Raw genomic sequence first — 21,110 nt, forward strand, 5'->3', positions numbered from 1 at the left:
TTTTTGGTCCTTAAACGTGAAAAACCTTTGTATCTTAGTTTATAAGTGGGTTAAGTATGAATTAGGGGTATGTTGGTCGAAAACCCTAAAGCATAAGCCTTGTGCCTCTCAAGTCACATAAACAACTTGAACCCCATGGTCAAATATTAAAAATATTGTATTCACTCATCCCTCGTGTTAAGTTTTTTAGGTGAGTCGGACCATTATATTTTTTTACTTATCTGGTTAGCAAACTCGAGGGAAAATTTGAAAAAAAACTTGGGGACTTCGTTGTACTGATTAAGGACCCGCGCTTATAATTAGTAGCGCTTTTGTTGGAAGTGCTTCTGCTCACAAGCACATGTCAGGTGCTTCTCAAAAAACCACTTAAAAGCGTTTTTATAACCTATAAGTACTTTTATTTATTTCTACCAAACGTAATCAAAAGCGCTTTTAATAATCTGAAAGCGCTTTTGCCAATTTTAAAAATAGTGTCAAACGGGCCTAAATTGGAAGTAAATCTGAAGCCTCCAAGACGTAGGGGTTTGAAATTTTGGCAAAGGTGTTGGGCCAGTTGGCCTAGCTTGGGCAGAATATTAGCCCAGTTCACCCCGACCCGGCCTAAATGGACAGGTAAATTTAACGGATCCTAATTTGGACCCAGCTGCTTCGACCCGTTTTAAACCCTGCCCATCTAGGCTCTTTGAGGTTCTATAAAAGCGAACAAAGCAAACTAGGGTTTCTTCTATTGCTCGCAGAAGTCAGAACCAGCCGCTCCTGCACCTTCACAGCCAGCGACCCTCGCATCCACAACAATGGTACACCTCTCTCTCTCTCTCTCTCCCTCTCTCTGCCTCTGTACATTTCTACAGAAAGTTGATCTCTAAGTTTTCTCCCAAAATGTTTCGTATCATGAGCTTTTGTTTGGTGAACTGAACTGTAAAGATCAACTGGGTATCTTGAGCTAAATCTGAAAAACGGGGTAGTAAAGAAAAGTCTCCGTCATGAGTTTATTGCATATTGCTTTTGGTATTGCAAGCATTTCGTGCTTATAAGAAATGATAAATTTTTTTTGTGCAGACCAAGAGGACAAAGAAGGCGGGTATTGTTGGGAAATATGGTAAGTGCCGTCAAATTTAGTGAGCTCCTAATTCTTTTAATTCTAATGTACTATGCTCTCTATAATACATGAGGCCGTGGTGAATTCTTATATGATTATTTGTGTGACTTTTATTGGCTTTAGTAGTTTCTACTTGGTTGATGTGGATATGTGTTTATGTGGTCTTTGTATGTTAAAACACTGAGTATTCAGTTTGTTAATAGAAGAGTTCAATTGGCTTGCAGCCTATAGACGTAAAGTGAAAAGGGATTGGTGATCGGAAATTGCACCTCGATTTTTTGTTACTTTTTGTTTTATTTTCGTGGTTATTCTATGCTGATGTTAATCTTCCTGTGGGTAAGAGAGATATGTGTTTCCTTTTCCCCCACCCTGCGTAGTACATGTTTTTATGATGAAAATTAGGCTGAGCATTTAGATTTGTCTGGAATATTGTGGAGTAAAGATGTTTTGCACTCTAATTACAAGCTCTGATCTGCTTTTTGGCTGGAAATGTTTATGATTTTTCTTGTCTGCCTGTTATTGCAGGTACCCGTTATGGTGCCTCTCTGCGTAAGCAGATCAAGAAGATGGAAGTTAGTCAACACAGCAAATTTTTCTGTGAATTTTGCGGCAAGGTATATATGTGGTTGTATTTACTCTACAATTTGTGGCAAGTTAGTCTTTTACTCTTGATAAGGAATGCTGATCAAATCTTTTATTTCCTTTTTGTAGTATGCAGTGAAGAGGAAAGCTGTGGGAATTTGGGGATGCAAGGACTGTGGCAAAGTGAAGGCGGGTGGTGCCTATACTTTGAAGTAAGAATCCTTGTTTACCGTCATCCAATTTCGGTTTAATTTTCTGTTCAATATCCAACTAAAGGGTATTATGTTTTGTTTTTGTTTTTAACAGCACTGCTAGTGCTGTGACTGTTAGGAGCACCATTAGGAGGCTGAGGGAGCAAACTGAGAGTTAAGCTGCTGTTGGTGTACTCTACTACGTTTTCGGCATGTGCACCTATTGTTAGACTTTCAAACAGTTTTGAGAATGTTTCTTTTTTTTACCTCATATTATTTTCAAGAACTCGTTAGATGGATGGCAATGTTGACTCATGTTAGTATGCTTAATCCAAGGTTTTTAGTTTCAGTCCTGCAATTTGTGTGTGGTTCTTAGTGCAATCTAATTGTTACTTTCAGAACTTCTGTTCAATACTTCAAGATGCCAATGTTTTGTTCAGTACGGGTTTTAATTCTCTATTTATGGTCAATTAATGATGTACTGACGTGCTGTAAATGCATTGCCTTTCTACTCGTTATCATACATATATTAGTATTGTTTATTATTGTGAGAGCTTGTTTAAGATGCATCTTTCATCTAATTATGAAGTGTGATGCCATTCAGTAGTGTATTTCGTTCACACTTGCTCCAATATAATTAGTATTCCTTAATAGGCAATCCTGTGCTAGGATTATACGGTCTTTCCAAGATTTAAGCCTAGTTTTAAGATATTTTAACTTCAAATCCGTTCTGAAAGTTAAAACATATAATTGGTAGTTTGAAGGGGTCCAACTTAAGAATTCAATCTAAGAAGGCTAAGAGCCGCCTAACGCAGTGCATGATCAGTAGAAAAGGGCTCTCGCACTTTAACCTTGAAACCAATAGTTGAAAATAAAAAGACCCTTTTCCCCCCCACCTTCTTCCTCTTCTCCAACTCCTTTTCTTCTTGCCCTTGCCCCTGTTATAAGTCGCATGTATGACAACCACGGCTACAAGCATTAACATGGTTTCGGCAATAGCTTATAACCTGATTGTCATTATTGTCCATATCTATGACAACCAAGGTTTTTATTGTTCATCAGTAAAAACCCTCATCTATGTCAAAAATAAAGTCATTAACATGGTTTTTCTTTACATATTGTTTGTGAAATGTTAATACACAAACATAACAAAAAAAGTACTACACACAAATCCGAAAAATTAAAAAAATGGTCGGTACAAACACATATGACTGTCACTTACAGATGGTGGCAATGAGTGGTAGAACTGTAGAACGCTCACAAAGGAGTGTTCGAATGCTCACTGAATAGTGACATTGTAAGTTTATATGGTGCTCTTGTTTATCATAAAAATAATTAGAAGTGAATCAACATAACCAGAAAAAGTATTAGGTGGGTTAATATAAAATTGAAAAGTTAAAATAAACTTGAGTAGTTGAGTGTGAGAGAGAGAGAGAGAGAGAGAGAGAGAGAGAGAGAGAGAGAGAGAGAGAGAGATCACCAGTCATAGGCACTCAAACCATGTGAGCCGAGAGTGGTAGCCATTCTCATATGCAAGTAGGGGTTAGCAAAGCTTATGGGAACCCATTTGCCTAGATGTATGGTTGTATATCACCTAATGGGTATACATCTAGGCAAATGGGTTCCATAACCTCTACTTGGATATGAGAATGGCTACCACTCTCGGTTCACATGGTTTGAGTGCCTATAACTGGTCCCTAACCTCTTTGGATCTCTCTCTCTCTCTCTCTCTCACTCTCTTACTCTCTCTCTATAGATCAGCCACCCCTAATGTTATGGATATAAGAGTGGATTGTCGGAATCCCAAAGTCTACTTGATCCATGATGTGTGATGGACATGCCATTCTGAAGTGATCTCTCTATTCCAACATAACACGTGAGATGGCCATAACAACATTTGTATAAATTCTCAGATATACATTTACACATTTGCCTAGAGAATCACTCTACAGAAACATCTAAGCAAGTGAGAATGGGTGGTGCCGTGGTGGTTCCAATACACATGTTACTAGCTGTGGCATAACATTGCTTGTAATTGCCATGGTGGTCCTCTCATTGGACAGTCTTCACTGGTTAAGGATTCTGGGAGAATGTTGAAGTGTTCATATTCAACCATCTAGAGCCTGCAGGAAAGTGCAATCTCACAGTTCACTGCAAATCCAGGTTCCAGTTGGTTGAATATGGACACTTCAACCTTCTCCCAAAATCCTGACACAAATGAAGATTGGTCCAATGAGACGACCACCATGGCAATTACAATCAATATTATGCCACAGCTAGTAACATGTGTTTTGGAACCACCACACATTCTCACTTGCTTAGGTGTTTCTGTACAGTGATTCTCTAGGCAAATGTACATACATGTGTAAATTAAATACGTATGAGACTCCTCTTTCCAGAAACAATAACATAATGCTTCTGCAAACAACTTGCTTTTCAAGATAAATATTAATGGAGGTTTAATTCGTTCCACTTTGTGGGGCACAACCCTGTGTAAGAGATGTATCTTGTGCAACTGCTGTATTCAAATGTTTTCAAACTTGAACTCTTGTTTCAGCTGATTGGTCTTCCTTAAGAATAGGGCTTCCAGTTCAATAGATAATTCTGTCTTGTACTTGTATTTATCTAGCTGCTTGTACTTGTATAAGTAATAACTACTGCCGTGAATAAAGTTGAGGATTTCAATCAGTCTTTTGGTTTATCTCTATATGGTATCAGAGCCATAAATCTCTCCCCTGCTAATATCTTTTTTTTTTCAAACTCAAATGGCAACACCTCACGCCATTCTCACCTCCAACAATCATCAACTCCTCACCATAAACACAGCTGCTCAAACTCCCATCAAACTCACCTCCACAAATTATCTTTCTTGGAAAATTCAATTTGAATCCTTGTTTGTTGGCTATGATCTTATGGGGTATATTGATGGTACGACACCCTGTCCTCCCCAAACTCTCACCACCGACACTGTCACCACCCCCAATCCAGCCTATCGCACTTGGGTACGCCAAGACAAATTAATTCTGAATGCCATCATTGGCTCTCTTTCTCCAACTCTTATTTCATTTGTTGCTCGTGCCACCACCTCCAGGGAAGCTTGGAACACCCTCTCCAACACCTATGCCAAACCAACTCGTGGCCGCATCAAGCAAGTCAAAAATCTTCTGAAAAATCCCAACAAAGGCACTATGACTATCACTGACTTTCTTCATTCCATCAAAGCCCGTTCAGATGAGCTTGCTATACTCGGTGCCCCAATGGATGCAGAAGACCTCACTGAAAAAATTCTAGATGGCCTTGGAGACGAATACAAAGAACTTGTCCGGGCTGTTCAGGCTCGTGACAACCCAATCTCGTTTGAGGAGCTTCATGAAAAGCTGCTCTCCTTTGAAGCTTCACTTCCTGTTCACTCCAAGCCCGAGCTTCCCCACCCCATTACAGCCAATCCTGCCAATCGGACATCCTTCCCCACCAACAATTGGCGGCCCAACCATTCCGGAAACACTTGGCGTCCCAACTCCCATGCCTCCTCTCATCCAGGTCCAACCACTTGGCGTCCACCCTCTCAAAATTGGCGGCCATCTTCTACCTCTAGCCCCTCAAACCGCAACAACAATCGGCCTCCACCACGCCCATATCAAGGCTACTGTCAAGTCTGTGGTGTTCAAGGTCATACTGCCAAGCGTTGTCCATCCTTTCAATTTGTGGCTGTTCAATCCTCCTCTGCTGCTGGATCTCCGGCCAATACCAGACCATGGCAACCTCAGGCTCAATTTGCAGCCAGCTCTAACACCAAACCAAATTGGCTACTCGACAGTGGAGCATCCCACCATGTTACTACAGACCTAAGTAACCTGTCTCTTCACACTCCATATCATGGTTCTGATGATGTTATGATCGGTGATGGTACCAATCTCTCTATCTCTCACACTGGCTCCCTCTCCCTCTCCTCAACAAACCATTCCTTCACTTTGAATGATGTTCTTTGTGTCCCTAACATGCAAAAGAATTTAATCTCTATTTCTCAATTTTGCTCCTCAAATAATACTTCTGTTGAATTCTTACCCTCTTGTTTTCATGTGAAGGACCTTAGCACAGGAAGCATTCTCCTGACCGGCGGTACCAACGCAGGCGTGTATGAATGGCCAGCATCCTCCCCTCCTGTCACTTCCCCAATCTTTGCACTCTCCCACATCAAAACTACTTCTTCAAATTGGCATCATCGCCTTGGTCATCCAGCCTCTCCTATTTTAAAATTTATTATTTCCAATTATCATTTACAATCTTCTTCTCCCATGCCAAAAGAATTCTCATGTAATGCTTGTCATATTAATAAAAGTCATAAGTTATCTTTTTCAAATTCTTCACTTGTCTCTACTAAACCATTGGAAATAATCTTTTCTGATGTATGGACCTCCCCAATTTTGTCACAAGATGGTTTTAAGTATTATGTGATATTTGTTGATCATTTTACCAAATATATATGGTTCTATCCTCTCAAACGAAAATCAGATGTGCATGACATTTTTCAAAAATATAAACCTCTTGTCGAAAATTTCTTCAAACAAAAAATAATCACTCTTTATTCAGACAATGGGGGAGAGTATATCGGTCTTAAAAATTTTTTATCCCACCATGGCATCACTCACTTAACCACACCACCTCATACTCCAGAACACAATGGATACTCAGAAAGAAGACACAGACATATTGTGGAAACTGGTCTGTCTCTCCTTTCTCATGCATCTATTCCCACCACTTTTTGGCCCCATGCCCTTGCCACTGCTGTTTATTTAATTAATAGAATGCCCACTCCTGGACTTAACTTTAAATCTCCATATGAAGCAATTTTTCAAAAGAGTCCTAACTATTCCAAGTTGAAGGTTTTCGGCTGCCTATGTTACCCATGGCTTCGACCATATACATCTCATAAATTGGAACCTAAATCCCAACCTTGTGTATTTTTGGGATACTCTCTATCCCAAAGTGCTTACATCTGTTTCAATCTCTCCACCTCCAAAACATATGTGTCTCGCCATGTCCAATTTGTTGAAACTAATTTTCCATATACATCACTCCCTACTAACCCCTCCCATTTAGCCACCACCAATCCAGCCCAATGGTTTCCACCTGTCATTTCCATTCCCGTCCCTACTACCCCGTCGCTGGTCACCACCACGTCTTCAGTGGACCGCCCTCAGGAGCTGCTCTCTCCTACAGGTCAGTCACACTCTCTATCCACTGCACCATTACTGCACAATCCTATCTCCATCTCTCCAATACCACAAACCCACACCGAGCCCACATCACTCATACTACAAACCGAGCCCATCCCACCCATGCCACACACCCAGATCACCACACCCATACCACAGACCGTGACCACCCCCCCTCTGCCACAAACCGCGACCACCCCCCCTCTGCCACAAACCGAGCCCACCCCACCTGCCCTGCAAACCCATGTCCCACCGCCACCACCTCCCACCCGCCACCCTATGCTTACCCGAGCCAAAAACAACATTGTTAAACCAGTTCAAAAACTCAATCTTCATGCCATTAAGTCACCATCACCTATCCTTGAACCCACCTCTATCACTCAAGCCATCAAAGATCCTAACTGGCGTCAAGCCATGTCTGAAGAGTACAATGCACTTGTTTGTAATGGAACATGGGAGCTTGTTCCTTCTGCCGGTATTTCCAATTTGGTAGGTTGCAAATGGGTTTTCCGCATTAAAAGGCTTTCTGACGGTTCTATTGACAGGTACAAGGCTCGTCTTGTAGCTAAAGGCTTTCATCAACGGCCCGGTGTGGATTTTCATGAGACCTTCAGTCCAGTTATTAAGCCCACTACTGTTCGATTGGTTCTTAGTATTGCTGTAAGTAATGGGTGGTCACTTCGGCAACTGGATATCAACAACGCTTTCTTGCAGGGTCACCTCCACGAAACTGTTTTCATGGCACAACCACCAGGTTTCGTGGACCCGGATCGTCCAACCCATGTTTGCAAGCTCCACAAAGCCATTTATGGTCTCAAGCAAGCCCCACGTGCCTGGTACCATGAGTTGCGCCAATTTCTCTTACAATCTGGGTTTCGCAACTCTCATTCAGACACATCTCTTTTCATATATAATTGCTCTGGCTCCATTCTTTATTTATTGGTGTATATGGATGACATTATCCTAACGGGTAACAATGTTGCAGCTGTCACAGAGTTTGTTGCTTCCTTAGCTGGCCGCTTCTCTCTCAAAGACCTTGGGTCTTTATCTTATTTTTTGGGTGTTGAGGTTCTTCCTCATTCTCATGGTCTTTTACTTTCACAGAAAGGTTATATTGATGACTTGCTGCAACGCACGAACATGCAAGGTGCTAAACCGGTCCTCACGCCATTGCCTACTAGTTCTTCTACAATTTCTCTTGCTCATGGCACTCTTCTTCCTGACCCCACTCAGTATCGTGCCACTGTTGGGAGTCTACAGTATCTCTCTCTCACTCGGCCTGATATCTCCTACGCAGTCAACAAGATGTCCCAATTCATGCACCGCCCTACTACGGAACATTGGGCTCTTGTGAAACGCATCTTGCGTTATCTCAGTGGTACCATGTCCAAAGGCCTTCTTCTTCACCGCAGTTCACCCATGTCTCTTCATAGTTTTTTGGACACCCTTCATGCATTTTCAGACGCCGACTGGGCTGGTAACCGCGACGATTACTCTTCCACTGGTGCTTATCTTGTGTATTTGGGTAAGAATCTGATTTCTTGGAGTTCTAAAAAGCAATCCACTGTTGCTCGATCATCTACCGAAGCCGAGTATCGCTCTGTGGCGGCTACTTCTGCTGAACTTAGTTGGGTGTGCTCTCTTCTGTCTGAACTTGGTTTTCCAATTTCTGCTATGCCTGTAATATATTGTGATAACGTGGGTGCCACACAACTCAGCTCCAACCCTGTTTTTCACTCTCGCATAAAGCATGTGGCTGTTGATTATCACTTCATCCGGGATCAGGTACAATCTGGTATGCTCCGGGTCGCCCATGTCTCCTCTATGGATCAACTTGCTGATCTTCTGACCAAACCTTTGTCTACAGCTCGTTTTCAATTGCTCTGCTCCAAGATTGGCCTCTTTGATCGCGGCTCATCTTGAGGGGGCATGTAAGAGATGTATCTTGTGCAACTGCTGTATTCAAATGTTTTCAAACTTGAACTCTTGTTTCAGCTGATTGGTCTTCCTTAAGAATAGGGCTTCCAGTTCAATAGATAATTCTGTCTTGTACTTGTATTTATCTAGCTGCTTGTACTTGTATAAGTAATAACTACTGCCGTGAATAAAGTTGAGGATTTCAATCAGTCTTTTGGTTTATCTCTATACCCTGTACTTCTGCAACTTTTAGTGGCACAAGTCTACAGGCCAAAAGGTAAAAATGAAAACTTTTGGGAAAATTGTTAGTTGGGTGAGTATAGTGAGCAAATTGTAGGCTTGAGGGTCTCATGTTGTTTAACTAAATTGGAATTTATCAATTTGGGTCTTTGGGTCAGAAAATCTGGCGCAGACAATGAAGGAAAGAAATATAGACAATTCTTTATAATTAGGAAAAAAAAAATATATATATATATATATATATATGCGATGCGTCTCTATTCATCTCAGTAGATGCAATTGCAAGCTTAAATTATTTTCTTTCTTTGTTTTTTTCTTTTTGATATTGAGGCAGGGAGATTAGAAGCACTGTTATTCCAATAGCTAGTTGGTATTTTCTCTTGTTGATATCATTTTATAAAGAATATAATATAAGCAAAAAGACTGTCTGTTGTGGGTGAACTATCAGGGTTCGCATGATTTTGGGTTAAAAACCCTTTTTTCTTCTGTGAAAAATATTGATTACTTTTCAACTAACAAATTTCAGAATCACCATGTTGATTGTGATAATTAGATACATTCACATTGGATATAAATAACTGGAAAAACAATCATATACACTAGACAAGGGCTGAAGAGCATACAACCAAGTATTGGTAAGGAGCCACATTGACAAATTAATTACTGCAGCTTCGCAAACCATCTTAATTTGTACAAGTTATGCCAATTACTATACAGACCACCACACCAGTATATATAAAACTGGTTTAACTGGCTACCAAATACACTGCACAAACTACATATTAATTAATTTACAAGTATAGTTTACAAATACAGGTATGTATATATCTACAAGAAGTGCAGATCAAGTAGTTGTAAGTCTTTTATTTCCAAGACTTCCAACGAGTTTGAAGTTCATGGCTAAAGACATTGGTGAGCAGGGGACAGTACTCCCCATCACGCATGCTGTCTATAGAATACACCTCCCACCCCCCTTCTCTCCAGTATGTTGAATAAACTTCCGGGATGTGCGAGACTTTCCAATTGTCTTTTCCATCAGGAAGAATCGTCTTCATCAAATCCACCGGCATATCAGAAAACTCGACAACTTTCAACTTACTCAGATGCTCAATCCCGGATGGCACATTCTCTAGAAGCTTACACCTTTGGATGCTAAGCTTTTCAAGACAAGCCATTGCCCCCATCTCCACTTGTATGCACCTAAGTTCATCGAATTTGTCAAGGCTTAAAATCTTCAGCTTCCTAAACCCATCAGCCTTGAAACACAATTCCTCTCCAATGAATACTTGGCATAGCACAAGTTCAACAAGATTCGGAATGTGTCGTAGATGCACGAGTGGATCATCTTTGAGCCTACTCCATTTTAGAGACAATCTGACTAAGCTTGGAAGAGAAGGAATCCAGTGCGGTAATGCCTCCAAACGTCCTCTCATGTACAGCCTCTGAAGCAACAAAGGAGGAGTAGATAGGTGTTGAAGATCAATGATCTCACCTTCTTCCATCGAAGCTATAGAAAGCGCATGAAGATTTGTCAGCTTTTCGATGGATGAGCATAGAACCTTCCCATCTTCTTTTCTCAATTTTAAAAGGCCTAACCTTCTCAGTTGATTTAGCTTCCCAAGCTCTCTTATTATGGTGCCACCATCTCGGTTTACCTCTACGAAACAGAGCTTTTGTAATGCCCGCAAAACTCCTATATTTGGCATCACCTTAAAACCATTCTTCGAATGAAAATGTTCGTAAGATACAAATTCATGTCGATATACCAGAAGGTGGCGTAGACGTTGGAGCTTCAGGATCTCCACTGGAAGTTCATTAACATAGGAATGCTTAAGATCTAGAGTTTCTAGATTCTGAAGCTTCCCAATAGACCTTGGAACAGTTTTCACCTTGGTTTCCCTCAAGCTTAGGTATTTCAAATAATACAAGTCCACAACTTCAGCTGGGAATTTTTTTAAAGGCAAGTTTTGCAAGTCTAACACATTTAGCAGCCTAAAACCACTAGGGAATAATGTAGGGATGGATGGCTTTTCAGCAATCCCAAACATGAAGAGGGAACGTAATTGGGAAACTGACCTGTTTGGCTGAACATTTTGTAGAGTGTTATGTATCGATAGGCGTCGAACTCTATCAGACCATTGCACACTTTGTTCTTTGACAATTGTGGTGAAGTTCTGATCTCTTGACTTGGAGATGATGATCTCCCGCAAAAGGTCATGGATGCGACATGTTTTGACCCTTCCATAAGGTGTAGTTGTTGCCACTTGCATTAGGCTTCTGTTCAAGAGTTCAAGGAGATAGTCATCTGCTACTTCTTCCAGTGTTTTTCCCTCTTTTGTTTCAATGAATCCCTCCGCTACCCATAACCGGATTAGCCTCATACGCTCGATCAGATGACCCTCCGGAAAGATGCTGAGGTACAAGAAGCAGGATTTGAGGTAGTATGGCAAGTCATTGAAGCTGAGTGAAAGAACTTTTTTCAAATCCTTGAGCTTGTCATTGCCTTCAATCTCAGCTCCAAGGCTGCGACGAACCATATCCCACTCATCAATCCTACGTTGATCTTTCGTTGCCAAAACACCACTTATGGCAACAATTGCAAGGGGAAGTCCCTCACATTTTCTTAATATGTATTTACAAATTTCCTCCAAATGAGGAGGACATTTGTTCCGCTGAAACGCCTTTCTGCAGAAGAGATCCCAAGACTCTGCAGGAGATAAGGGCTTCAAGATATAGGCCTTACATGCGGATAGTACACCAGTGGTAGACGCTACATCTGCATTTCTTGTGGTGAGCATAATTCGGCTGCCACAACTATTGTTAGGCAGTGCATATTTAATAGCATCCCATTCATACAAGTGCCATACATCATCCAAAACAATCAGATACCTGCGTTTCTGCAGCAATTCCTTAATTGTTGTTTTCAGCTGATTGTTGTTCATGTTGGAAACTACTTGTGGAACTCTTCTTCTTATTGCTTTGAAGAGTTGTTGAACCATGTCTTTGAGGAGGTCCTCAAATTTGAATGACTGATTCACAGTGATCCATGCTCGCACCTCGAAATGTTTCTTCACTTCTGGATCATCATACACTTGCTTCGCCAAGGTGGTCTTCCCCATTCCTCCCATTCCAGCCAACGAAACTACTTCGTGCCCAGAACTGCCATTAAATAGCCACCCCACCAGCTGACTTTTAGGCTCATCAAGCCCCACAAGATCATATTTGTCTAAGAGAAGGGCATCTCCTCGACGGTCTTGCCATGTATTGTTTCCTGCAGAACTGTCTAGGCCGCCAGGTGGACCTTGTTCAGCTGCTTTTCTGAATTTGTGACCAAGTCTCTTATGAACTTCACATATCTTCTTGATTCTTGCGTTGATGGCTTGTAACTCGGAAGCAATCCGGTAACAAGCTTTGGCGTTCTTAATACAGCAACTCAACCTGCATAGAGAAGCATAGATTCCTTGTCCATGGCCATGGCCATGATGATCATGTTCGTGGAGAAGAGTGAATTCATCTAGAATATCTTCAGTCTCATGAGCAATATCTCTTAGTTGCTTGACCCACACTTTGAGTTCCTCGTCGGTGTCTTGGAATGCATCTGCAGTCCTCAAGAAGGCCCTCATCCTTTCCAATTCTGCTCTAAGATACATTGCTTCCTCTCGAACCCCTCCCAACAGGTACCCATCATTTTCGAAAATGTTTACAAGCTTCTCAAGCAGAAAAATAACTGCACTCTCTGCCATTAGTATCGATCAATCGATTTTACTTTCTTGAAATTGGAGAGGGACATTGGTTGTATCCAATCCAAGTCATGACTCTGCTTCTGATGAACCATTCAATATTACTGCGGTTTTATACTACTGCTTCTGCAAATAAAATATACATAACACACTTTCCAGGAAACCCAGTTGAACTCTTAATTTTGTGCTCCATTGATCATGATTAGTATGAGTAAAGATAAGACAGACAGCATATCTGTGAGCTGGCAAACTAGCTAGGAAATCTGAATGCATGACTTTCATTCTATATATATGTATAATTAATGTCTTACATCACAACCATTCTTCACAAGTAATTGGGAAGATTGACTGAGCAACAAATAAGCTTGTATAAATATATATATTCTAAATGTCATCTGAAAGTCTGTAAAAGGGGGCAATCTCAATAACTTTCTAAGACCTACCCAGCAACTTCCTATATATTCATAACAAATTTACTTTTTTCCTTCTTCTTTTTTGGTTACAAGGGAGGTCAAAGAGGGAGGGGGGATTTGAACCCAGCCTTAGGTGTAAGGGTAAATGCTCTCAACCACTAGAGCTACAAGCCCCCACAATTTACTTTTTTCTAAAAAAAAAAAAATCCAAATTATCTCTCTCTTCCAAATTAATGGACTGCAATTCTTAGCATATAATCCACTAGAAAGTTATACTGATGTATCCATCTCTGTACTGAACTCTTTATGATTTTATAAGAGTAGCAAAATACATCCCCTGCCACATTTGCTTAAAATTTTTTCAGAAGGATGTTTTTAGGTTGTTTTTTCAGAGTTTAGCTTTCCAAGTCTTTGATTCCCGGAACCCAATCTGTCTATGTATGCAGTGTAGCTTTCTCAATTCTAGCTACACCAATGATATTGAAATTTGTCACTTTTCTCTTTCCCTTTTTATTATTTATTTTTTCTAAACTGGCTTGCATTTCTTACCACCAAAGCAAGTAACCTTCATATGAGTGTGCCAAGTTGGTGCTGTTGGAAAAGCATATGGAAACAACAGCTTACACCAGGGAACCTATAGAAAGATCAAAGAATCTAACTTGTCACAAAATTATATTGGATTGTTGTTATGGTATTGTCTTAATTTCCTTGAAAGTCTCTTGAAAATGAATGCACCGGTAAGCCTATAGTGACTGAAATGAATTTAAAAATCTAGTTGTGTATTCTTTGCTATAGTCAAACAGAACCTTAAGTCGATCATCTTTTGAAAAAGTCAGCTTAAGCAGACAAATCTTAGCTATTCATATTTATACAGGCTCGTTCCGTTGAGATATACCTCAACTTAAATATAATGAGATATGACTTGTGGGACCCACTCTGCATTGTAATTCGATAATCGAAGCCGTCTATTTTAAGTCTCTATAAGGATCATCTTTGCAAAAAATTAGGTAAATCAGAAACCATTAAGACATCTAATTGTAATTTAATAAATAGACGAATATATGGATTCCATTAACACTTGAAATGTTGACCCTTTAATCAAATAATTAAATGATTTTTAATTTATCTAATTTTTTGCAAGGGTGATCTTTGTATATAGACTTAAAAAATAAACAACTTCGATCATATTACAATACGGAGTAAGTCTCACAAGTTATACCTCATTATGTTTAAGTTGAGATATAACTCAATGGAAGAGGTCTATATATTTATATATCCTTATATTGTACGATGGAACAAAAAAGACAAGTGTTATGTAGCTTTGATAGATTTTGATAAACAAATATATTGGAAGTAATTTATGATTATACTGATTTCTTGCAACAAAGATGGATCCTAATTCTCTAATTACTGGTCACAATTAAGATTAGGCAATTAATACAAAAAGTATATATTCGAAAGCATAGAATAAGTAAATCTCCACATCATCCCCAACGTTATAACTAAATTTTGTTAAGTTATTGACATCTTAAGATGTCCAACAGAATCAATGAGATCAGATTGCAGACATTTTTACCAAGTCTCTGCCTAATTAAGCATTAATTATGTGACTCAATATTAATTGATTGTTATATACGTTTGCATCCAATTAATTAATGCACTCCGTTTTCAACCAAAATAATTGATTACCTTTTCCAAAATAATAATTGGGATTGTAACTGTTAATTTTAACCATTTTAGCATAAAACCTTAAGAATTAAAAACATGTCATTATGTTGGCCAAAAACAAAAAAAATAATAATTTCATTATGGAGTGCTAAGAAAAAGGAACAAAATCAAGTCAAATATATATATTTCCTGTCACATATTTTTTCTGCCACTTTGAATGGGTGAAGTCTACAGGCCAAAGGGTGTCTAGCAGCTTTGTCATATACAAGGCCACCAGGGATGAAGAATGGTGCACTGAGAGATGTGAGTGGTTGATTGAAGAAACAAGCCTCTATTCCCATAACAGACAGACTGATATCTGGGAAAATTAATCTCTACAATTGGCCTTAGGAAAGAATTAATAATTTGGTTCTGTCATTTCATTCAAGGAAGATCAGCAATATCCATGTGTGAATACTTCATAAAATAAAGGTCTTCTATGCTTTGATAAGTTAGGATTCATGTGGTCAAGAGGGTTTCTTGTAGTTGTTTATCTTGATGTCTTGGTCATCATCTTCTGATAATTATATTATCTCTTAAAAGAGACCTATTTTATTTGTTATAAAGTGCATGACGTTTGTTAGTGGAAATTGTTCGAAGTGCCCACGTCTTTGGGCCAACTACGTTTTAATAATATTGTCCACAACTTAAATACTCTTAACCACATAGGTCCAACATGGGGTTCTAACTCTACCTCAAATTTAATTCTTACGACAAAATTAAGAAAGTAACAGTCATACGAGTGTGACAAGTTGGTGTTGCTGCTAAAGTAAACTACTGGATAGTTTCACTTAAAGCAGATGGAAACCACTGCTTGCACCAGGGAACCTTTACAAAGGTCAAAGCATCTGACTTGTTTTAATTTCCTTGAAAGTCCCACGAAAATGTATGCACCCGTAAGCCTATAGTGACCGAAATGAATTTAAAAATCTAGCAGATAAAAAAGTCAGCTTAATTAAGCAGATAAATCTTAGCCATTTATATTTATAATATCCTTATATTGTACTATGGAACTAAACAAGAAAAAGTGTTATATGCAGCTTGGAAGATTATGATACACATTATTTGGAAGTAATTTATGATTATACACACTGATTTCTTGCAACAAAGAAGAATCCTTCTATTTTTTTTTTAATTACAAAAAGCATATATTGAAAAACATAGAATAAGTAATTATATTTTAGGCAACATAATTAGATTGAGAGAGAGAGATAATCTGAAGAATAACGATAGTAGCAGACGTATTTGTTCAAATGAGCTTAATCTTTTAATTTAGTGATAGAATTAGAGCATTCAACCAAAAATCAATTGGCAATGGGTGGAAAGGCTCAATACCTTATAAGTACATATGTTAAACTTGTTGTAAAATATGTAGAGATTAGGGTTTGTGGAAAAGAGGAGGCAGAGAGAATATGATCAGTCTTCCTCTTATTCATCTTATAAATATCCTTATATAGAGGTAGGGTTTACTAGGTTTAGAATATTTACTAGTATGCCCCTATAACTAATTACAGGAATAGCCACATATAACAATATATTTACAACACTCCCCCTTGGATATTCCATGTCATTAGTGTTGTCTCTGCTATGCGCTTCTAAGTTGCCTCGTTAAAACCTTGCCAAGTAATAAAAACCCTGTGGAAACAAAAACAACCTTGGTCGAAGGAAAAAGAGTGCAATGCGCGTGAGTGTGGAGTAGTCGCATCAGAACCTCGAAAGTAGGTGAAGTCATATCTTCTGCATCATAGGCAAATAGTATGTCTATGGGAGCGGGGTGCATTAGAGTTGCTACACCAAAACCTTGCCCGGTAAACCTAATGGGAAAAACCCGTGGTCGAAGGGAAAAGATGAGCAAATGCATATATATCAGATCAACACATCTTCAGGATGTAGTATGAGTAGGGTGACCATGCCAAGATGTGCCTCATTAAAACCTTGCCAGGTAACAAAACCCAATGGGACAAAATAACCCTGGACGAAGGACAAAAGAGTACACGATGGTCAAGTGAGTATGCTTCGGGATACTCCCCCTGATGTCGACTCCCCCTGAAGATTACATACTAGGTAAATCAGCCAATCTACGCAAACCAATACCTCGAACATGCATCAAGAACATGGACTTTGGTAGTGACTTGGTAAAAAGGTCTGCATGGTTGTCTTGAGATCGGATCTGCTTGACTTCAATCATCTGATGCTCTTGTTGCTGTTGATTGAAGAAGAACTTCGGTGAAATATGCTTGGTGTTGTCTCCTTTGATGAAACCCGTCTTCATCTGCTCGATGCAAGCGGCATTATCCTCATAGATAATCGTTGGTTCATCAGTGGTGGAATTCAGCTCACACGTACTTCGAACATGTTTGGAAACTGCTCTCAGCCATATACATTCACGAACTGCTTCGTGAAGGGCTATAATCTCAGCATGATTCGAAGAGGTAGCAACAAGGGTCTGTTTCGTTGACCTCCAAGATATTGCTGTATTCCCAATGGTAAAGACGTAACCAGTTTGAGAACGCGCCTTGTGCGGGTCTGATAGATACCCTGCGTCAGCATATCCAACAAGGCGGGCATCGTTCCGAGGATCGAGGGGGTTCGATCCATTCCTTGATGCATAGGGATAGAATAAGCCCATATCCGTCGTACCTCTAAGGTAGCGGAAAATGTCTTTTATGCCATTCCAGTGGCGGCGTGTTGGCGCAGAGCTATATCTAGCTAACAAGTTCACAGCGAATGAGATGTCCGGTCTAGTACATTGAGCCAAGTACAATAATGCGCCTATTGCACTTAGATATGGGACTTCTGGTGCCAATATCTCTTCGTTATCGTCTGCGGGACGAAACGGATCCTTCTTAGGATCTAGACTACGGACGATCATGGGTGTGCTAGAAGGCTTCGCTTTATCCTCATTAAAGCGCCTTAACATCTTCTGGATGTAATTCGATTGATGGACTAGAATTCCATCTGCACGGTGCTCGAGCTCCAGGCCGAGACAGAAATTCGTTCTCCCAAGATCTTTCATCTCGAATTCCAACTTCAGGTGTTTAGCAGTTTCCTTGATCTCTTCAGGAGTACCAATTAGATTCATGTCATCGACATAAACAGCTACAATAGCAAAACCAGAACTTGTTTTCTTAATAAACACGCAAGGGCATAGATCATTATTCACATATCCCATCCCGATCAAATACTCACTTAGACGGTTATACCACCTCCGTCCGGATTGTTTCAATCCATAAAGTGAACGCCTCAAACTAATGGAGAGCGTGTTCCGTGGTCTGGAACTATTTGCATCGGGTGTCTGAAGTCCTTCGGGAACTTTCATATATATCTCTGTATCAAGATCCGCATAGAGATAAGCAGTGACCACATCCATAAGCTGCATACTCAGTTTTTCGGAAACTACCAAACTGATAAGGTAGTGGAACGTTATAACGTCCATTACGGGGGAATACTCTTCCTCATAATCAATCCCAGGGCGTTGAGAAAATCCTTGCGCCACTAGACGAGCCTTGTATCTCACAATCTCGTTTTTCTCATTACGCTTCCTTACAAATACCCATTTAAATTCTACAGGTTTAACATGGGGAAGGTGTAGGAACGACAGGCCCAAATACCTTTCTCTTTGTCAAAGAATCTAATTCGACCTGGATTGCTTCTTTCCATTTTGGCCAGTCGTCTCGACGTTGACATTCATCAACAGAGTGAGGTTCGATGTCATCGCTAGTTATGATTTCGGTAGCTACCGCGAATACAAATATATCATCGATGATAATCTTGTTTCGATTCTAGAGCTCACTTAAGCATGCATAATTTATAGAGATCTCTATGTTCTCGGGAGTGGGTTCAAACGTTGGAGCGTCCCCCAACGCCGTCTCTTCTGGGACGGACCCATAATCCGGAACTATTTCGTGAGATGGATCGATTGAGATCGCGATGTCAAGGGGACTCGTTTGTGCCAAATTTATCCTCTTCCAGGGATAAGAGTCCATCGAACCTAGTGGTCAACCTCACTTCTGGGCAGGGACATATGACTGGTTAGCCACTATTGTTGTACCTCGTCCATCTGGGACGACACGTCCTCCTGGGACGACACGTCCTTCGGGGACGGATATCCTTGCAAGCACATTTGCAGCAGGTATATGTGATCTCGTCACTTTAGCTAGATCAGAGAATGCGTCTGGCATATTATGAGTTATACTCTGTACATCTAGAATTCTTCGCACTTCACTATCACATTGTGCGGTTCGGGGATCGAGATGAGACATAGTGGGGACATTCCACGTCAATTCACGTCGTTCTTCAGGAACGGTGACGTTCTTATCTCCCCCTAACGGCGGGAAGACTGTCTCATCAAAGTGACAATCCGCAAATCTAGCGGTAAAGAGATCGCCTGTCAAGGGCTCTAAAAAGCGTATAGTGGATGGGGATTCATAATTGACATATATGCCCATCGTTCGTTGAGGACCCATTTTGGTACGTTGTAGCGGCGCAACTGGCAAGTAAACTGCATACCCAAATACGCGTAAGTACGAAACGTCAGGTTCGTACCCAGTCACCAGCTGTAACGCGGAGTAAGGTTAGGTAGCAGTGGACCTCAACCGGACCAACATGGCTGCATGCAAGATTGCATAGCCCCACGCAGAAATTGGAAGCTTGGTGCGCATAACCAAGGTTTGTGCGATCATTTGTAATCTTTTAATGAACGCTTCTGCGAGACCATTCTGGGTGTGAACATGGGGAACTCGATGTTCAACAGCAATCCCAAGGGACATGCAATAATCATCGAAAGTTTTCGATGTAAACTCTCTGGCATTATCAAATCTTCTGGACTTTATAGGATAATCCGTGTGGTGAGCCTTCTGGGCGAGAAGTTTAGCAAAAGCAGCGTTTCTTGTGGACAATAGTGTAACATGTGATCACTTTGTCGATGCATCAACCAAAACCATAAAATATTTAAATGGTCCGCATGGTGGTTGGATAAGTCCACAAATATTCCCTTGTATCATTTGCAAGAAAAGGATGGAGTCTTTACTAGTCTTTACATATGATGGTCTAGTATTCAACTTTCTGAGTGAGCAAGTTTGGCATAGTGTGTCACTAAACACAAGATCCTTATTAGTAAGGGGGTGCCCGTGTGATGAATTGAGGATACGGCGCATCATACTTTGACCTGGGTATCCCAACCGGTCATGCCATAGAAAGAAACTGCTCGAATTGGTTAACTTCTGGTTAACTATGTGATTGGCCTCAATCGATCTAATGGTGGTCATATAAAGACCGCTCGATAGGCATTTCAATTTCTCCAATGTACGCTTCTGGCCATACAAATTGGAGGTTATGCAAAAATATTCCACTCCATTTTCCTCAGTGGTTTCAACGTGATAACCGTTGGCTCGAATATCCTTATAATTCAACAACGTTCTTCTGGAACTTGGAGAATATAAGGCCTCATTAATGGTAATTCAGTACCATTGGACAACATAAAAATGGGCTTTGCCATGGCCCTCTATCAGGTTGGATTGGCCTGATATGGTTGTCACAGAGGTATGAGTAAGCAATAAGTTTGAAAAATACTTCCGATCTTGAAGTATGGTGTGCGTAGTAGCACTGTCTGCCAGACAACAAACTTCCCCACTAAACATGCTTATTCATAAATTTAATTCAATAGATCACATGTATGAAAATAACTTAATTGAATTAAATAATATTCGAGCATAACCAAATTTCCAAAACAAATAATCTAAATCATAAATCACCAAAATAATCTGAATAAGAAAAACATTATTCAGAAAATAAATACGGCACAAGCGCCGATCATATCCATGTCATCGAGTTTCTAGTCCTCGAAGTGTCCAGATTCAGTCTGGAAATCAGTGACCTCTAGGGTGGTATCCGTAGGAAATGATCCCTCAATGAGGTTGGTCTCTCGAGTTCCGCGACTGGCGTGATACTCATTTACAGCTTGCGCTGATGCACGGCAGGTGCGGGACCAGTGATCAGTTCCTCCA

At 40.3% G+C, this 21,110-nt stretch overlaps 2 protein-coding genes across 2 annotated transcripts; one reads left to right on the forward strand and one right to left on the reverse strand.

Annotated features, from left to right (window-relative positions):
• Positions 1 to 704: 704 nt before the first annotated feature.
• Positions 705 to 2,421, forward strand: LOC147273625 (large ribosomal subunit protein eL43). The gene is made up of 5 exons (XM_086257422.1): positions 705 to 797; positions 1,060 to 1,099; positions 1,625 to 1,713; positions 1,811 to 1,893; positions 1,988 to 2,421. The coding sequence occupies exons 1-5, from the start codon at positions 795 to 797 to the stop codon at positions 2,049 to 2,051; spliced, it is 279 nt and encodes a 92-aa protein (XP_086113548.1). The 5' UTR covers positions 705 to 794; the 3' UTR covers positions 2,052 to 2,421.
• Positions 2,422 to 9,816: 7,395 nt separating this feature from the next.
• On the reverse strand, positions 9,817 to 13,077 carry LOC147273626 (disease resistance protein RPM1-like). Its single transcript, XM_086257417.1, has one exon. It carries the CDS (start codon positions 12,986 to 12,988, stop codon positions 10,109 to 10,111), a length of 2,880 nt encoding a protein of 959 aa, XP_086113543.1. The 5' UTR covers positions 12,989 to 13,077; the 3' UTR covers positions 9,817 to 10,108.
• Between the last annotated feature and the right edge of the window lie 8,033 nt (positions 13,078 to 21,110).

Source organism: Dryas octopetala, chromosome 9 (assembly GCF_963921425.1).
Source record: "Dryas octopetala chromosome 9, drDryOcto1.1, whole genome shotgun sequence".
NCBI lineage: Eukaryota > Viridiplantae > Streptophyta > Magnoliopsida > Rosales > Rosaceae > Dryas > Dryas octopetala.

Bases quoted from the DNA above. Each gene is read 5' to 3' on its own strand.
- LOC147273625 (XM_086257422.1), top strand. The intron at 1,100-1,624 runs GTAAGTGCCGTC...CTGTTATTGCAG, and splicing joins GGGTATTGTTGGGAAATATG to GTACCCGTTATGGTGCCTCT. The intron at 1,894-1,987 runs GTAAGAATCCTT...TGTTTTTAACAG, and splicing joins GGTGGTGCCTATACTTTGAA to CACTGCTAGTGCTGTGACTG.
- LOC147273626 (XM_086257417.1), bottom strand. From the start codon at position 12,988: ATGGCAGAGAGTGCAGTTATTTTTCTGCTTGAGAAGCTTGTAAACATT.